The 12,900-nt window shown below is 50.0% G+C and overlaps 1 protein-coding gene across 22 annotated transcripts in view; it reads left to right on the top strand.

Moving 5' to 3' along the window:
• FRMPD1 (FERM and PDZ domain containing 1) overlaps positions 1-8,557 on the top strand; it is a 179,335-nt gene extending 170,778 nt beyond the window's left edge. For all 22 annotated transcript variants that reach the window (XM_084989848.1, XM_084989876.1, XM_084989870.1 and 19 more), the window contains 4 exons: positions 99-281; positions 1,402-1,549; positions 4,254-5,060; positions 6,066-8,557. In XM_084989848.1, coding sequence (XP_084845974.1) covers positions 99-281; positions 1,402-1,549; positions 4,254-5,060; positions 6,066-8,422 — 3,495 coding nt within the window. In that variant the 3' untranslated portion in view covers positions 8,423-8,557. The remainder of the gene's footprint in view (positions 1-98; positions 282-1,401; positions 1,550-4,253; positions 5,061-6,065) is intronic.
• The last annotated feature ends 4,343 nt before the right edge of the window (positions 8,558-12,900 follow it).

The following is a 12,900-nucleotide window of genomic DNA, read 5'->3' on the forward strand; positions in this document are numbered from 1 at the left end:
AATCAAGGGGTTTGCAGAGAGAGGTCTCATGTCTTACACGTATCATGTATTTTCACTAACTTGTGAATGGAAACTAACTCCCTTCCATCCTTCCGCAGTTGCAGGATAGAGAATCCTACATTGCCCTTCTAGTTGGAGCCAAGTATGGCATTAGCCAAATTATCAATAGCAAACTCAACATCATGTCCACGCTGGCAGAGTTTGCAAATATCAGCCGTGTAGAACTGACAGAAGAATCTGAGAAAGTGAGCATGGTCAAAGTCTATCTTCAGGACGTCAAGGTAACAAGAGGGAAGAGATTTTGCATTCCGCTTCTGGAATTTGGGGCTAAATTATTCAAGGGTAGTTTATATGAGTTCAGATATTAATAAAGTCCAATGTCCAACATTTGCTTAAGAGGTTGAATTGCCCAGACTGTCCCATCAAAGGAAAAGTGATGAACAGGGTGCCTTTTCCTGGGCAGGTCTAAAACGTTTTTTATGTGAACTGGACCACGTACTTTCCCGATGGGTTCGAAACCTATAGATGGGACCAGTGGCGGGGGGTGGGGGGGTTATCACATGCACAGAACCAGAATGGCTGCCCAAGATTTTGAGTGGCAGCGATTAAAATAAGTAAATGGTCCTGCTGTAGAGCACAGGGAACTATATCCAGTCACTTGTGATGGAACATGATGGAGAATAATGTGAGAAAAAGAATGTATGTATATATGTGTGACTGGGTCACGTTGCTGTACAGTAGAAATTGACCGAACACTATAAATCAACTATAATAGAAAAAATAAAAATCATTAAAATTTTTTTAAAAATAAGTAAATGATGGAGTTCCCGTCGTGGCGCAGTGGTTAACGAATCCGACTAGGAACCATGAGGTTGCGGGTTCGGTCCCTGCCCTTGCTCAGTGGGTTAAGGATCCGGCGTTGCCGTGAGCTGTGGTGTAGGTTGCAGACACGGCTCGGATCCCGAGTTGCTGTGGCTCTGGCGTAGGCCGGTGGCTACAGCTCCGATTCAACCCCTAGCCTGGGAAACTCCATATGCTGCGGGAGCGGCCCAAGAAATAGCAACAACAAAAAAGACAAAAAATAAATAAATAAAATAAAATAAAAATAAGTAAATGATGTGGGGTACTTCCTGAAGTTGGCGATGGAGGGACAGGAGACCTTGTGGCAATTCCTTGCGAGGAAGCCACTGTGCCTGTGTGAGTGTGTGTCCATGTGGTTGTGGTTGTGTACGTGTGTGTATATGCACATCCAAGTCTCGTAGGTGAGAAAATGGGACACCAGGGGCCTGCCTGTGGACCATGGCTGGATTTATTTGGGGCTCTCTCATTAGCCCCACGTGGCCTTATTGCTGGTCTTCCCTTAGCCCTTTGGAAGCATAAGAGCTCTCTTTGCCTTCGAAGGTTCTGACCTTGCTGCTGGAATCCAACAGTGCAAAGGACCTAGCCTGCCTGATTGCCGGCTACTACAGGCTGTTTGTCGACCCAGTTACCTCCATTTTCCTCTGGCCGGGACACAAACAACAGGTGCACCGGGTTTCTGCTGAAGAAGGTGAGGCACTGAGGCTTTCCACCATAAGAACAGGCCCATTTCACTGCCTTGTAGGTCAGGGCAGCTTACACGGAGGAGAGGCATCGAGTGGCGCTGAGATTTCCACTCAGGTAGTTGAGCGCTCTTTCTCGATTTTATTTCCTGGTAAACAGTTGATCATTCCAAAATCCTACATAGAGGAGATCCTGTTGTGGCTCAGCTGAAACGAATCCGACTAGGAACCATGAGGCTGCAGGTTCGATCCCTGGGCTTGTTCAGTGAGTTAAGGATCCGGTGTTGCCGTGAGCTGTGGTGTAGGTCGCAGACACAGCTCGGATCTGGCGTGGCTATGGCCGTGGTGTAGGCCGGCAGCTACAGCTCCAATTTGACCCCTAACCTGGGAACTTCCATATGCTGTGGGTGAGCCCTAAAAAGACAAAAAAAAAAAAAAAAAAAAAAAAAAATCCTAGATAGAGAAGCTTTCTTTGGACCTGAGAGTCCCCTAAGGCCAAGGAATGCTATTGAAGATGTCTGATGCCCTGTGCTCTTCCCTAAAATCATCCCTAAGATCCACTGTGTTTTATCTTTCTTTGCCAATAAAATGAGATTTCACTCATTTGTTCAGAAGGTACAGATGACGTAGTTCTCACCTCACGCCTACGCACTCTTTTGCAGCCTCTTGAATTGTAATGAAAATTCTTAACCTTACATGTTTAGAAGAAGGGGGTACATGTGGATTGAAGGGGCTCAACATCACATGATGTAAGGAATGACGTGATGGAGGCCAGATAAGGTGAACATTTTCCCAGGCCACCTCCCAGTTTCTGCCAGGCTTTTGCTTCAGCGCTATTGATGCAGCATTTTCCCAGTGGTTTGCTAATAAATGTTTAACAGCTGTCTCTGCAGGGAGACACCAAAACAAAGCAGAACCCCAGTTTGAAGCCATCGCCTAGTTCTCTGGCATTCGCATACCTTGCTAATTTCAAGCTACTGATGTGCCTGAAGGAGTGATGTGTCACTGAAGGTGGAGAATGGGGGGTGGCCAGGAGCATGCTGTTATTTAGCATTTCCTCCGTGTGGATAAAATAAGTCACATGTCATCTCACCTTGTGAGATGACCATGAATTAAAGTAAAACAGGAATCGATGAGTCATGTGTACTTGTTACCTCTGTGTTTAACACCGTCTATGTAAAACAGATGGTACCTCTGAGCCTGATCTGGGAGACAGCAGCCAGGAGAGCGGTGCTGTTGTGGAGGTCTCATGGCAGTGCTGCTTCGGCCAGAGCAGGCGGCAGTGGTCACAGGAGGCCTCCAGGGCAGGAGGTATTTGAAAGAGGTCATGAAATGCATGGTGGAGTTAACCAGGCCATGAAGGGAGGAGAGATCTTTTGAAGCAGAGGGGACAGCAGGGAGGCATGACACCAAGGGTGAGGTCGTGATCTGTGAGATACTCTCTGTAGTGGCTGGAGCACAGGAGAGCTGAAGCAGGTGACCTGTCTGAGGGGAAGGGGTCAGGGCCTTCCTGTGAGAGGGTGACCTGTCTGCTGAGAGGGTCAGGGCCATCGTGTGAGAGGGTGACCAGGCTGCCAGGGGGTCAGAGCCTTCCTGTGAGAGGGTAACCAGGCTGCTGGTAAAAAGTATGGGCCATCCTGTAACAGGGGTGACCAGGCTGCTGAGGAAGTCAGCACCTTCCTGTGAGAAGGAAGGAGAGCTTAAGCTCTTCCCTGTAGGCAAGGGAAACCATCAGAAGGTTTAAATAGAGTGTCATGTGACCAGAGAGAAATTTAGAAAGATCACAGCTGGAGTTTTTATGGTACATGAGAAATTAGAGACCTGGCTTAATGCCCACCCACAACCCTCGCACCATGAACCCTTCCCAAGTACCAGCAGTGGATGACTTTTCACTTTCCTAAAAGCTCTGCAGCACCAGTAGGTCCCTAGGCCACCCTTCAGAATGGTGCTAGCCTAGCAGCCTCAGATACCCCCATGAAGTTGCTAAAAATACAGATTTTTGGAGTTCCCATCATGGCTCAGTGGAAACGAATCTGACTAGCATCCATGAGGACGCAGGTTCGATACCTGGCCTTGCTCAGTGGGTTAAGGATCCGGTGTAGCCATGAGCTGTGGTGTAGGTCAAAGATGCAGCTTGGATTTGACATTGCTGTGACTTTGGCATAGCCTAGTGGCTACAGCTCCAATTCAACCACTAACCTAGGAACCTCCATATGCCATGGGTGCAGCCCTAAAAAGAACAACAACAAAAAATACAGATTCTTGGACCCCACTCCCTAGGTAATAGACTCAGTACACCAGAGCTAAGTCCAAGTTTATATGTTTATATTTTAAATATGATTCCCTATCTGATTTTGATGCCCAGTCAGGACAGAGCTGAGATTTTTAGGAAGGACTTAGAAAACCAACTAAATACCCAGATGTTTCTATGAACAGACAGATCTCCTTGGAGATGGAGGTAATTTCATCTCCTTTAGGTGGTTCAGATAGATGTGGCAAAAGAGACTTGACATGGTGGGGAGAACATGGAATTCACAGTTCCGTGGATCCTGTGTCATTCAGTGGAGCATGATCTGGGCCTGTCAACCTTCTGGACCTCATTTCTCCCATCTGGAAAATGGAAGGGCAGGCAGAGTGGGCGCAGAAGGACACCAAAGCATCTGCCAGTCCCTGGATGCTGTTTTGTAACCCCTGGAGTCTCATGTGTTGCAGGCTATGAATCCAGGGCATGCAGCGACTCTGAGGAGTCCTCCGAAGTGGACTGCGAGCTGGAGCCTCTCTCTGACAGACGCCTGCTGAAGGTGGGCCCCTGCGGACCACTTGCAGAAGCGGAGCAGCCTCCGCAGGACAACTCCATGCCTGAGGTGGCCAGGAAAGGCCCAGGCACCTGCGGGGCCAGCAGCACGACGGACAGTGCGGAGTCCGAGGCATCCGACTCAGCCAACACTGAGAGCCGAGGCTGCAGGACCAGTGGCTCGAGTGAGTCCATGGATGCCCTGGAAGAGGATGACCTGGATGCCTGCTCCTCCAGCAAGTCTGCTTTCTTCCCCCTGGGCTCGCCAGGCTTCCCGGCGAGTCTTGATTCCGACAGCCAAGAGGAGAGAAGCAGGATTGAGACCAATGGCTTCCTGTGTCTCCTAGACCTGGCCCAGAGAGCCAACCCTCAGAGCCACAAGACAGAGTTGGCCGAGAGTCCTGCTCCTGAGACCTTCAGCTGGGGACCGGAACTGAGCGTGGTCGGGTTGGACCCCAGGCTGTACGAGGGCAGCCGGATTGACTACTACAGCCTGTGTGCCAGTGTCTCCCCGGCCAGCCACCAGAGTGACCGCTCGGACAGCACAGCTCCCCGGCGGGGTGGGGGCCTGCCACCCTGGGGCCAGCAGGGCAGGACTGAGGCCCAGCCCAGCTCCATGCTGCAAGCCTTGGCCCCGCGCCTGCCGCTGGCCTTGGAGGATGGCAGTTCAGATGAGGAATACTATGATGCAGCTGACAAGCTCACACCCCCCGACACCCTCTCAGGTGAGCCCTCTCCAGCAGGTCTGCGGATTCGGCAGGCAGCTCCCCGGTCCCCACCGGGGACAGAGACCAAACTTGAGGGCAAAACACATGAGTAAAGCACAATCCTTGTCCTCTTTTGAGGGGGAATCACCTGGGCTCAGTGGACCAAATTAGAGGCATCCTGACTTCACGTCCGGGCAGCTGGGGAGGTCCAAAAATTGTGGGCAAGCAGAGATGGGTGGCATTCATTCAGCAGTGGAAACCAGGGAAGGCTTCCTAGAAGAGGCGGCAAATGGGCCAGGCCTTGTGAGATGGACCGAATGTACATAGAAAGAAAAGGGTTTGACAGGAGTGCCCAGCAGAGGGAGGCAGCGCTATCATTACGGACCCTGAGGCTACACTACATGAGGCCTTGAAGCAAGAAGAACCTAACTGGGCCATTAGTGGCCCTTCAGGGACTCGGATGTCATAGTTCCTTCAGGTTCCTCATTCCTTCCTCCAGAGTGTGAGGTGTCTTCCCAGGCAGAATGGCTTCCTAGGTTGACCTGAGATCCTTGCAGGACGTTTATAGACACACACACACAGAGATAGATTCACATTACATGCTGAAGAAAAAAAATTGGGGGGTTCACGTCTTGGCTCAGTGGTTAACGAATCCGACTAGGAACCATGAGGTTGCTGTTCAATCCCTGGCCTTGCTCAGTGGATTAAGGATCCGGCGTTGCCGTGAGCTGTGGTGTAGGCCAATGGCTACAGCTCTGATTCGACCCCTAGCCTGGGACCCTCCATATGCCGTGGGAGTGGCCCCAGAAAAGGCAAAAAGACAAAAACAAAAAACAAAAACTACCACAATGATCACCCCCATTTTTCAGATGAGGGAATTGAGGGACACAAGATTTAACATGCCCAAGGTTACACAGTCCAGCCAGGATTTGAACGCAGGCCATCCTGAATGCTGAGCCCAAGATCTCTCAGTCTCTTTGTTTTTCTGCTTTTCATGTACTTTTGTCCTTCCTTGATTCTCAGGGCTCAGAGCCGCTTCTGCTGCAGAAACCTGTGCCACAAGCTCACAGAATAAGGGCAGCACCTGCAGCCCTGACGACAGCCTGAATCCTGGGCCACATGCAAGAGAGCCACGAAGGGGAGGGGTGAAGAAATATGCCAAGACCCTGAGGAAAAGAAGGTCTTTCCTACAGACAGACTACACCTGTCAAGTCTCATTTCCCCTGGTGCCGTCCACCTCCCTGGAGAGTGTGGATGACCTGTGCTACTACGACCGGGAGCCCTACCTGGCCCATGGTGCACCCTCCCCAACAGTGTCCTCTCTGCAGGACGTGCAGGGTGAGCCTGGCCTCCTGGAGACCAAAGCCCTCGGGCTGCTGGCTCCCTTGAGGGAGACCAAGAGCAAAAACCCAGCCTCCCGAGCCATGGAGATGGAGCCTGAGACCATGGAAACCAAGTCGGTCATTGACTCTCGAGTGTCTTCTATTTCTGCCATTCGCCTCCGGATTGACCCCAACCATAAAGAGAATTCTGGGATGGCCCCTCTGACCACCGCCATTGCCTGTTCCCTAGCAAACACTCCTCCCCATTCCAATCCAGGCTCATCTGGCCCAGATACAGCTCAGGTAGGGCCTCCCCCCACCTTCTGTCCATTTCAAGACTTGGATGGCTGTGCCCCTAGAGAGCTCACCATGGAGCTTGGGGACAGCACCTCCTCCTTCCTCTCCAGTGCAGACTTGAACCCAGACAGGGTCTGCCTGACCATGAGCCCAGAGTCTGTCTGTCAAGGAGACACACCGGAGCCTGGAGGAGTCCACCTGGAAACAGGATTGGGATCTCTGTTTACAAATCATGTGCAAGAAACTGCCCCCCAGGATACACAGCCTCTGTTGCCTCCTCGAGACGGGTCTGGAATTGGCGAATGTGGAATAGACTCAGGAGAAAAGGAAAAACAACAAGGACCACTATCTTTGGAAGATGATAGAGAAGTTACAAACAAAAATGGCACCAACTCATTTCATGATGAGTCTGGGGAGGATTCAGGTGACCCCAAGGGTGACATGTTGAATGCCGTTCCACAAACTATTGGTGTCAGTGCTCCGGCTGGTGGCCTAATAGCCTCGCTCCCCTTGGAGACTTCTCTAACAGGGGCTGAGCAGACCCCACCACATTGCCCCTCAGGTCCCCAAGGACAAAGCAGAGAAACACCAGGCCAAGCCTGCCAGGCCCAAGAACCACAACTATTGGCCAAGCTGGATTTAGATCCAGATTTCTTGCTTAGGGACCAGACCGTTTCATCAGCCTTCCCTCCGGAGGAGCTCAAGGCAGAGCCACTTAGCCAAGTGATAGGAGAAGATACTGTCCCTAGGGACACTCCTCAGCATGTCTGTTTGAATCCAGGGCCTTCTCTGCCCGAGCCACTACTCTCTCCCCAAGAGGAGCCCCACTTAGAAGGCTCAAACCATTGTTCATTGCCAGAATGCAAGGACAAAAGCCCTAGTGTCTGCCTTCCTGCTGAGAAGTCTTTCCTGTGCTTTGCCCCAGAAAGCCATCCTAAAGTTTCTGCCAGTCTCAGAATGGCTACATCTTTGGGATTTGCCGGCATGAATGAGACAGAGGCCCCCAGGATTGGGATGGAGCAGTGCAGCTGCCAGTTTCCCTATGCCACGTGCTTCCGTGGCCTGCAGCCAGAGACGGAGGAGGAAGACAGGGACATGCAAGCATCCCCGCCAGCCCCCCTCACCTCTCCACCCTCTGCAGGAAGCTGGCTGGCCCTGCCCTGGAGGCCTGCCCAGGCCCACAGCTGCAGCGCCGAGCCTCTCTCCAGGAACAGCCACATCTGGCCAGAGTACTGTTCCAGGGCTCTGAGACAGCTGAAGGCGGCCCCTGCCAGCACCCCTGATGGCTTCATCCAACTCATGGAGAGCTTGCTGGAATTACAGGACATTTTAGAAGCTTCCTGGGGAAATGGGAATAAACACCCGCCTGAGAAGTGCACCTGGCACTTTTCTGAAAGCCGGAGCCGCCTCTGCATGGGCTCCCAAAAGCTCCTGTCGAGCTGTCAGCACGTGATCAGAGTGGACCAGTCCCCCGAGGAGATGCAGGGTGCTGTGCGTGACACCTTCCAGCACCTGGTCCAGCTGGCCGGCCTGTGCTTCCAGTTTACAGACTGCAGCCGCTGCTCCACCCGACACCAGGAGGCAGCCGGGAACCTGAGGGATGTGGTGTACACCTACCACCAGTTTGTGGAGGCTGCAAAGCTGACCTGCGAGAAAGGCTACCATGACCTGAGTGTGAAACTCTTGGCCCGTCAGTGCACAGCCCTCACGGCCGCTGTGTTCTGTTTGACCCAGAAGTTCCGGGCCTCCACTGCCCTGTGAGCACGCCTGTTGCCCAGGACCCCTGCCATGCCCTGGATACTTCGCTGAGAAGCCCCTGCCATGCCCCCACCTACCCCTCTCAAATGTTTACTATTAAGAGTATTCAAATAAACTGCTGCTTAATCTTTGCCTGAATCATTACAGAGTGATGATAAGTTTGGGTTAACAGCATTCCTTCATATTCATTCAACCAACATTCACTGGATCCCTCCTCTGGGCCAGGCCATGGGCTAGGGCTTATACAGAAAGATGAGCAAGACAAGTCCCTGTCGGTGGCCAGGATGCTCACAACCTCTCTGAGCAGATGCAGTAAGGTGTGTACCCTGGGAAGAGCATACCCTGAGAGTGTGGCTGCAGGAGGAAGTCACAAACTGTCCCAAGAAGGCAGGGATAAGGAAGGTGAAATCTCTGAACAACAGTCCTGAATTCTCCTATCACACTGATTTGGTGGCAGCCTCTGCAAAGGGGAGTGAATACATGTGATATTTGATGGATTCCACCATCACGAATTTTGGTTGGCAACACCTGCACCCAGAGGCCTGGTATTCTTGGCAGCCTCACTGTGATAAGCACAAGCTGCCACTAGGTGACAGTAAGCCCCTAAGTGGCACACCCCCCCCATCCAGGTGTGCTGTGCTTTATCTGAAATTGACTGCACCCCCTGAATCCTGCACCCTCGATCCGTTTTAAATATCGAAGGCAAACATTAAAGCCTGAATAAGATTTGCCTTTTTAAGAATAATATTAGAGCAGAATAAATATATTCAATACATTTTCTCACTAATTCCACTTGAGCCAGTTAATCCCCGTTAATCTTAGTAGAACATGCATGCTACCAAGGTTGGACATGCTACTTAACAGTGCTTTTGTTTTCTCTTCTGAATATTGTGGATACTAATAGTGCCTGCTTTTTAGGGTGAAGATCTAGTAATTACTCAGTAAAAGTTAGTAATAATCCCCCAAATTTATGGATTCTTCTCCTAGTCTGAAAACTTCCTTGCATTTTATTTTCAGATTCCAGGAAAACCGATTTCAGTTTACCCTTTGGATGCCTTTTCCCCTGGCTTCTCTGTCAAGGGCAAAATCATTCAGACACTCACTTTGGGCTATTTAGAGTTCATTCAAAGGGGTCCCCCTGTCCTTGTGGGGCTCCTGGTCAGTTGTGGGCTCAATGCTTCCTCTGCAATTGATCTCCTCAAAGGCTCCCTAATTCCTCTCCTTCACTCAGGAAAAACAGGGGCAGAGGTGAAGGTGTTAAGTCACAAACGTAATCTCTCCCCAGTCGGAAGGAAAGTAATAGAGAAGAGAATCTTCCTATCCCGTTACTAGTTGCTTGTTAACTGGCATTCAGTTAACCAGTACTTGTGCCAGGAAAAGATTTTCTTAGATGCCTGTTTCTTTTCACAGAATACTTGAAATAAAATTTAAATAAGGCTCTTGTAAACAGATTTTTTTTTTTTTTTTTTGGCTTGTGTGGCATATGGAAGGCCAGATGTGTGGCATATGGAAGTTCCCAGGCCAGGGGCCAAATTGGAGCTGCGGCTGCCAGCCTATGCCGCAACTACAGCAACACAGGATCTGATCCACATCTTCGACCTACACCACAGCTCACAGCAATGCTGGATCCTTGAGCCACTGAGCGAAGCCAGGGATCGAACCCGCATCCTCATGGATACTAGTTGGGTTTGTTACTGCTGAAGCACTACGGGAACTCCAGGCTCTTGTAAACAGAGTTTAAGTGATCTCATGACAATGAAAAATAAAACAGGACACCCACATAATAAAAATCATATGATGTTAAACAGGACTTGAATACTTTTACAAGCAGAAAGCTGTGAAGAGCTACGTAACTGACTTAAGTGCACACAATGTGTGTTCACAAGTTTAGGGAAGAAGGGCAGGACTTCAACTCAGTCAGGGCTTGGATGCTGGTAGGGTTGTTACAGGCACTTCTCTGGGCCTCAGTTTCCCCAAGTGACAAAAGAAAATAACACTAGTCTCATTAGTGAGGGCCTACAGTGTGCCTTATGTAGGTATCTTGAATACATTTTCTTATCCACACAACACCCCGAACTAAGAGATTGTTACATAATGTACATTCGGCATTATTGTGAGAAATAAATACATGTGGAAGGCAGGACATAAGACTGTGAAGCCTCCAGCACAGGCACTCAAATGTTTGTTTCTTTCTTTCTTTGCTTCTTCTCCCCTCAAATCCATGTACTTCCTTGGGTTGTTACTCTATGGAGCTGGTATTTTGCTCTGAGCCTCCATGAGGAGTATAAGTCCCAGAAGTTCGGAGAAATTCATCATTGCTTGTTGAGAAGCTGAAGTGCAGAGGGTTTGCCATGTTTAGCACTTCCTCTGAGATACATAGCTCCCCCTACATGAGAGCCGGATGGGACTGCCTACTCCCCAACACAAGAATCAATTGTTTAATGACTGAGAAACTACGGGATATGAACACTCCTTCCTTTTTCCACCCACCATCATCTTGGGAGATTCATTTCTTTAAACAAACATTTATGGTACACTCATGCCAGGATGCTCGATGTAGGATTATGGCTGTGAATAGGTGGGTGAGAATCTGGTCTTCAAGAGCTCCTGGTCCAAGAGGTAAGATGACACACAGAGACCTACACTCTAAGTCATGGTGTACTCAGGACCCCCAAAGAGAACAGCTAAGGTGCTATGAGAGTTCACAAGAGAGAAGTAACTTGAGTGTGTTGGTGGTGGGGGTGTGGGAGAGAAAGTGGTGATTAGGGAAGGCTTCCTGTAGAAGGCAGCCTGAATTAGAGCAAGGATGTCAAGAAGTATTTACTGAGTAGCTACTGTGTGTCAAGTCCTGGCTTTAACAGATAGGAAGGTAAGCTTTTCTCAAGAAAGGAGAAAAATAACCCATTTGTTTATTCTACTGACAAATATTTATCGTGCAGTGGCACCAGGAATACAACCATCAACATGATAGATGTAGTCCCATCAAAGAACTTACAATTTCAGGGAATACACAGGAAAAAAAAAAAAAAAGATTACCGATAGATGAAAGTGAAATCAAGAAAATGAAGAGTGTTAGTATGGGGCTGGGATGAGCCAATTTTCCCTATAGGTGGTCAGTAAAGGCCTCTCTGAAGAGGCAAGGTTTAAGCTGAAGCCTAAAAGGTAAGAAGGAGGCAGTCACGGAAAAACAGGGAGGAAATGGAACAGTATCTGCAGAAGCTGTTGGTGTGTTTAAAGCATTTCAAGAAGACAGGTGCGACTGCAACACAGCAAGCTGGAAGAAGAGTGATAGATGAGGTTGGTGGGGCAGCCAGGAACCAAGCATGCAAAGCCTTGAGAAAGTTGGATTGCACATCCAAGTACCATGGGAATCCGCTGAGGAGTTTGAGGTAAGGGAGACAAATAATCATATGGTAAATGAATGGGCGCCCAAGGAGGGTGGGCAGTAATACCAGCTAGGAGGTCTTTTCTGTGAGGAAGTGGCTGTGAGCTCAAAGATGAAGAGACACAAAAGCAGTGGCAGGGAAGAAGGAAAGGTATTCTGCAAGACACACGGACTGGCAGGGGCGGTGGGAGCCGCTGAAGACCATTTGAGCCACTTAGCAAATCCTGCTGAGTGGGGAGCCAAGGCCAGTTTACAAACAGAGACATTAGAGGTGGGTTTCAGAAAAAAAGCTTTCTGGGGAGGAAAGCATAGTTAATTTCATTCAGTATTTTACAAGGTGCTCCAGTAGCAGATAAAGGATGGATTAAAGCACGGACTGGAAACCAGTGGGTAGGTGTTGGAGATGCTCTGTAAAGAAAAGGGGGAAAACTGTGAGGTCAAGGACAGATCCAGCAGGGCTTGGTTTCCCCAGGCAGGAGGTATTTCAGGCTCTTTCATAGTATGATCTCTCAAAAGGGTGAGACTCCTAGGACTGCAGGAATAAATGGAAGAGCAAATGGTAGTTTTTATCAGGGCAAGGTTTGGGCAAGTAACTTCAGCTCTCCGAGCAGTAGTTTCCCTGGGGATTTTGAGGAGAGATGGAGAAGGGAGAGTGGCCGGAGGCTAGGCTCAAGCCAGGAGACCTGTTATTATCCTGGACGGCCGGGTGGTGGTGAGGGGAGCTGTGTCAGCTCGTGGGCCTCGCTGCTTGTGGGGAAGCACAGAGAGCCCGGAGAAAAGCAAGGCTCCCACGATGAGAGCTGAGGGGTGGTTCAAGTCTGGTTTCAGCCCTTAAGAGCCACCGAAGGGGCTGGTCAACCTGCAGCAGCCCTGTGCAGTCGGCAAGCGACTGGGATTGTGGGCCCAGCTAGTAGGCTAGAAAACAGAGGCTCAGTGAGGCGCGGCAACCTTTCGGTGGGACGCAATTCATTTGTGCCACTATGGGGCTTGGGAGCCGACACCAAAGCCTCCACTCTGGGCCCTGCACACCTAGCTGCCAGGCTGAGAACTACAACTCCCAGAAGGCCATTCTCCAAGAGAACAGAACCGGAAGTGA

Source organism: Sus scrofa, chromosome 1 (genome assembly GCF_054392235.1).
Source record: "Sus scrofa isolate SSC_HxYL_T2T_F1_AM1 chromosome 1, Sscrofa_HxYL_maternal_Yorkshire_Landrace_v2.0, whole genome shotgun sequence".
Classification (NCBI taxonomy): Eukaryota; Metazoa; Chordata; class Mammalia; order Artiodactyla; family Suidae; genus Sus; species Sus scrofa.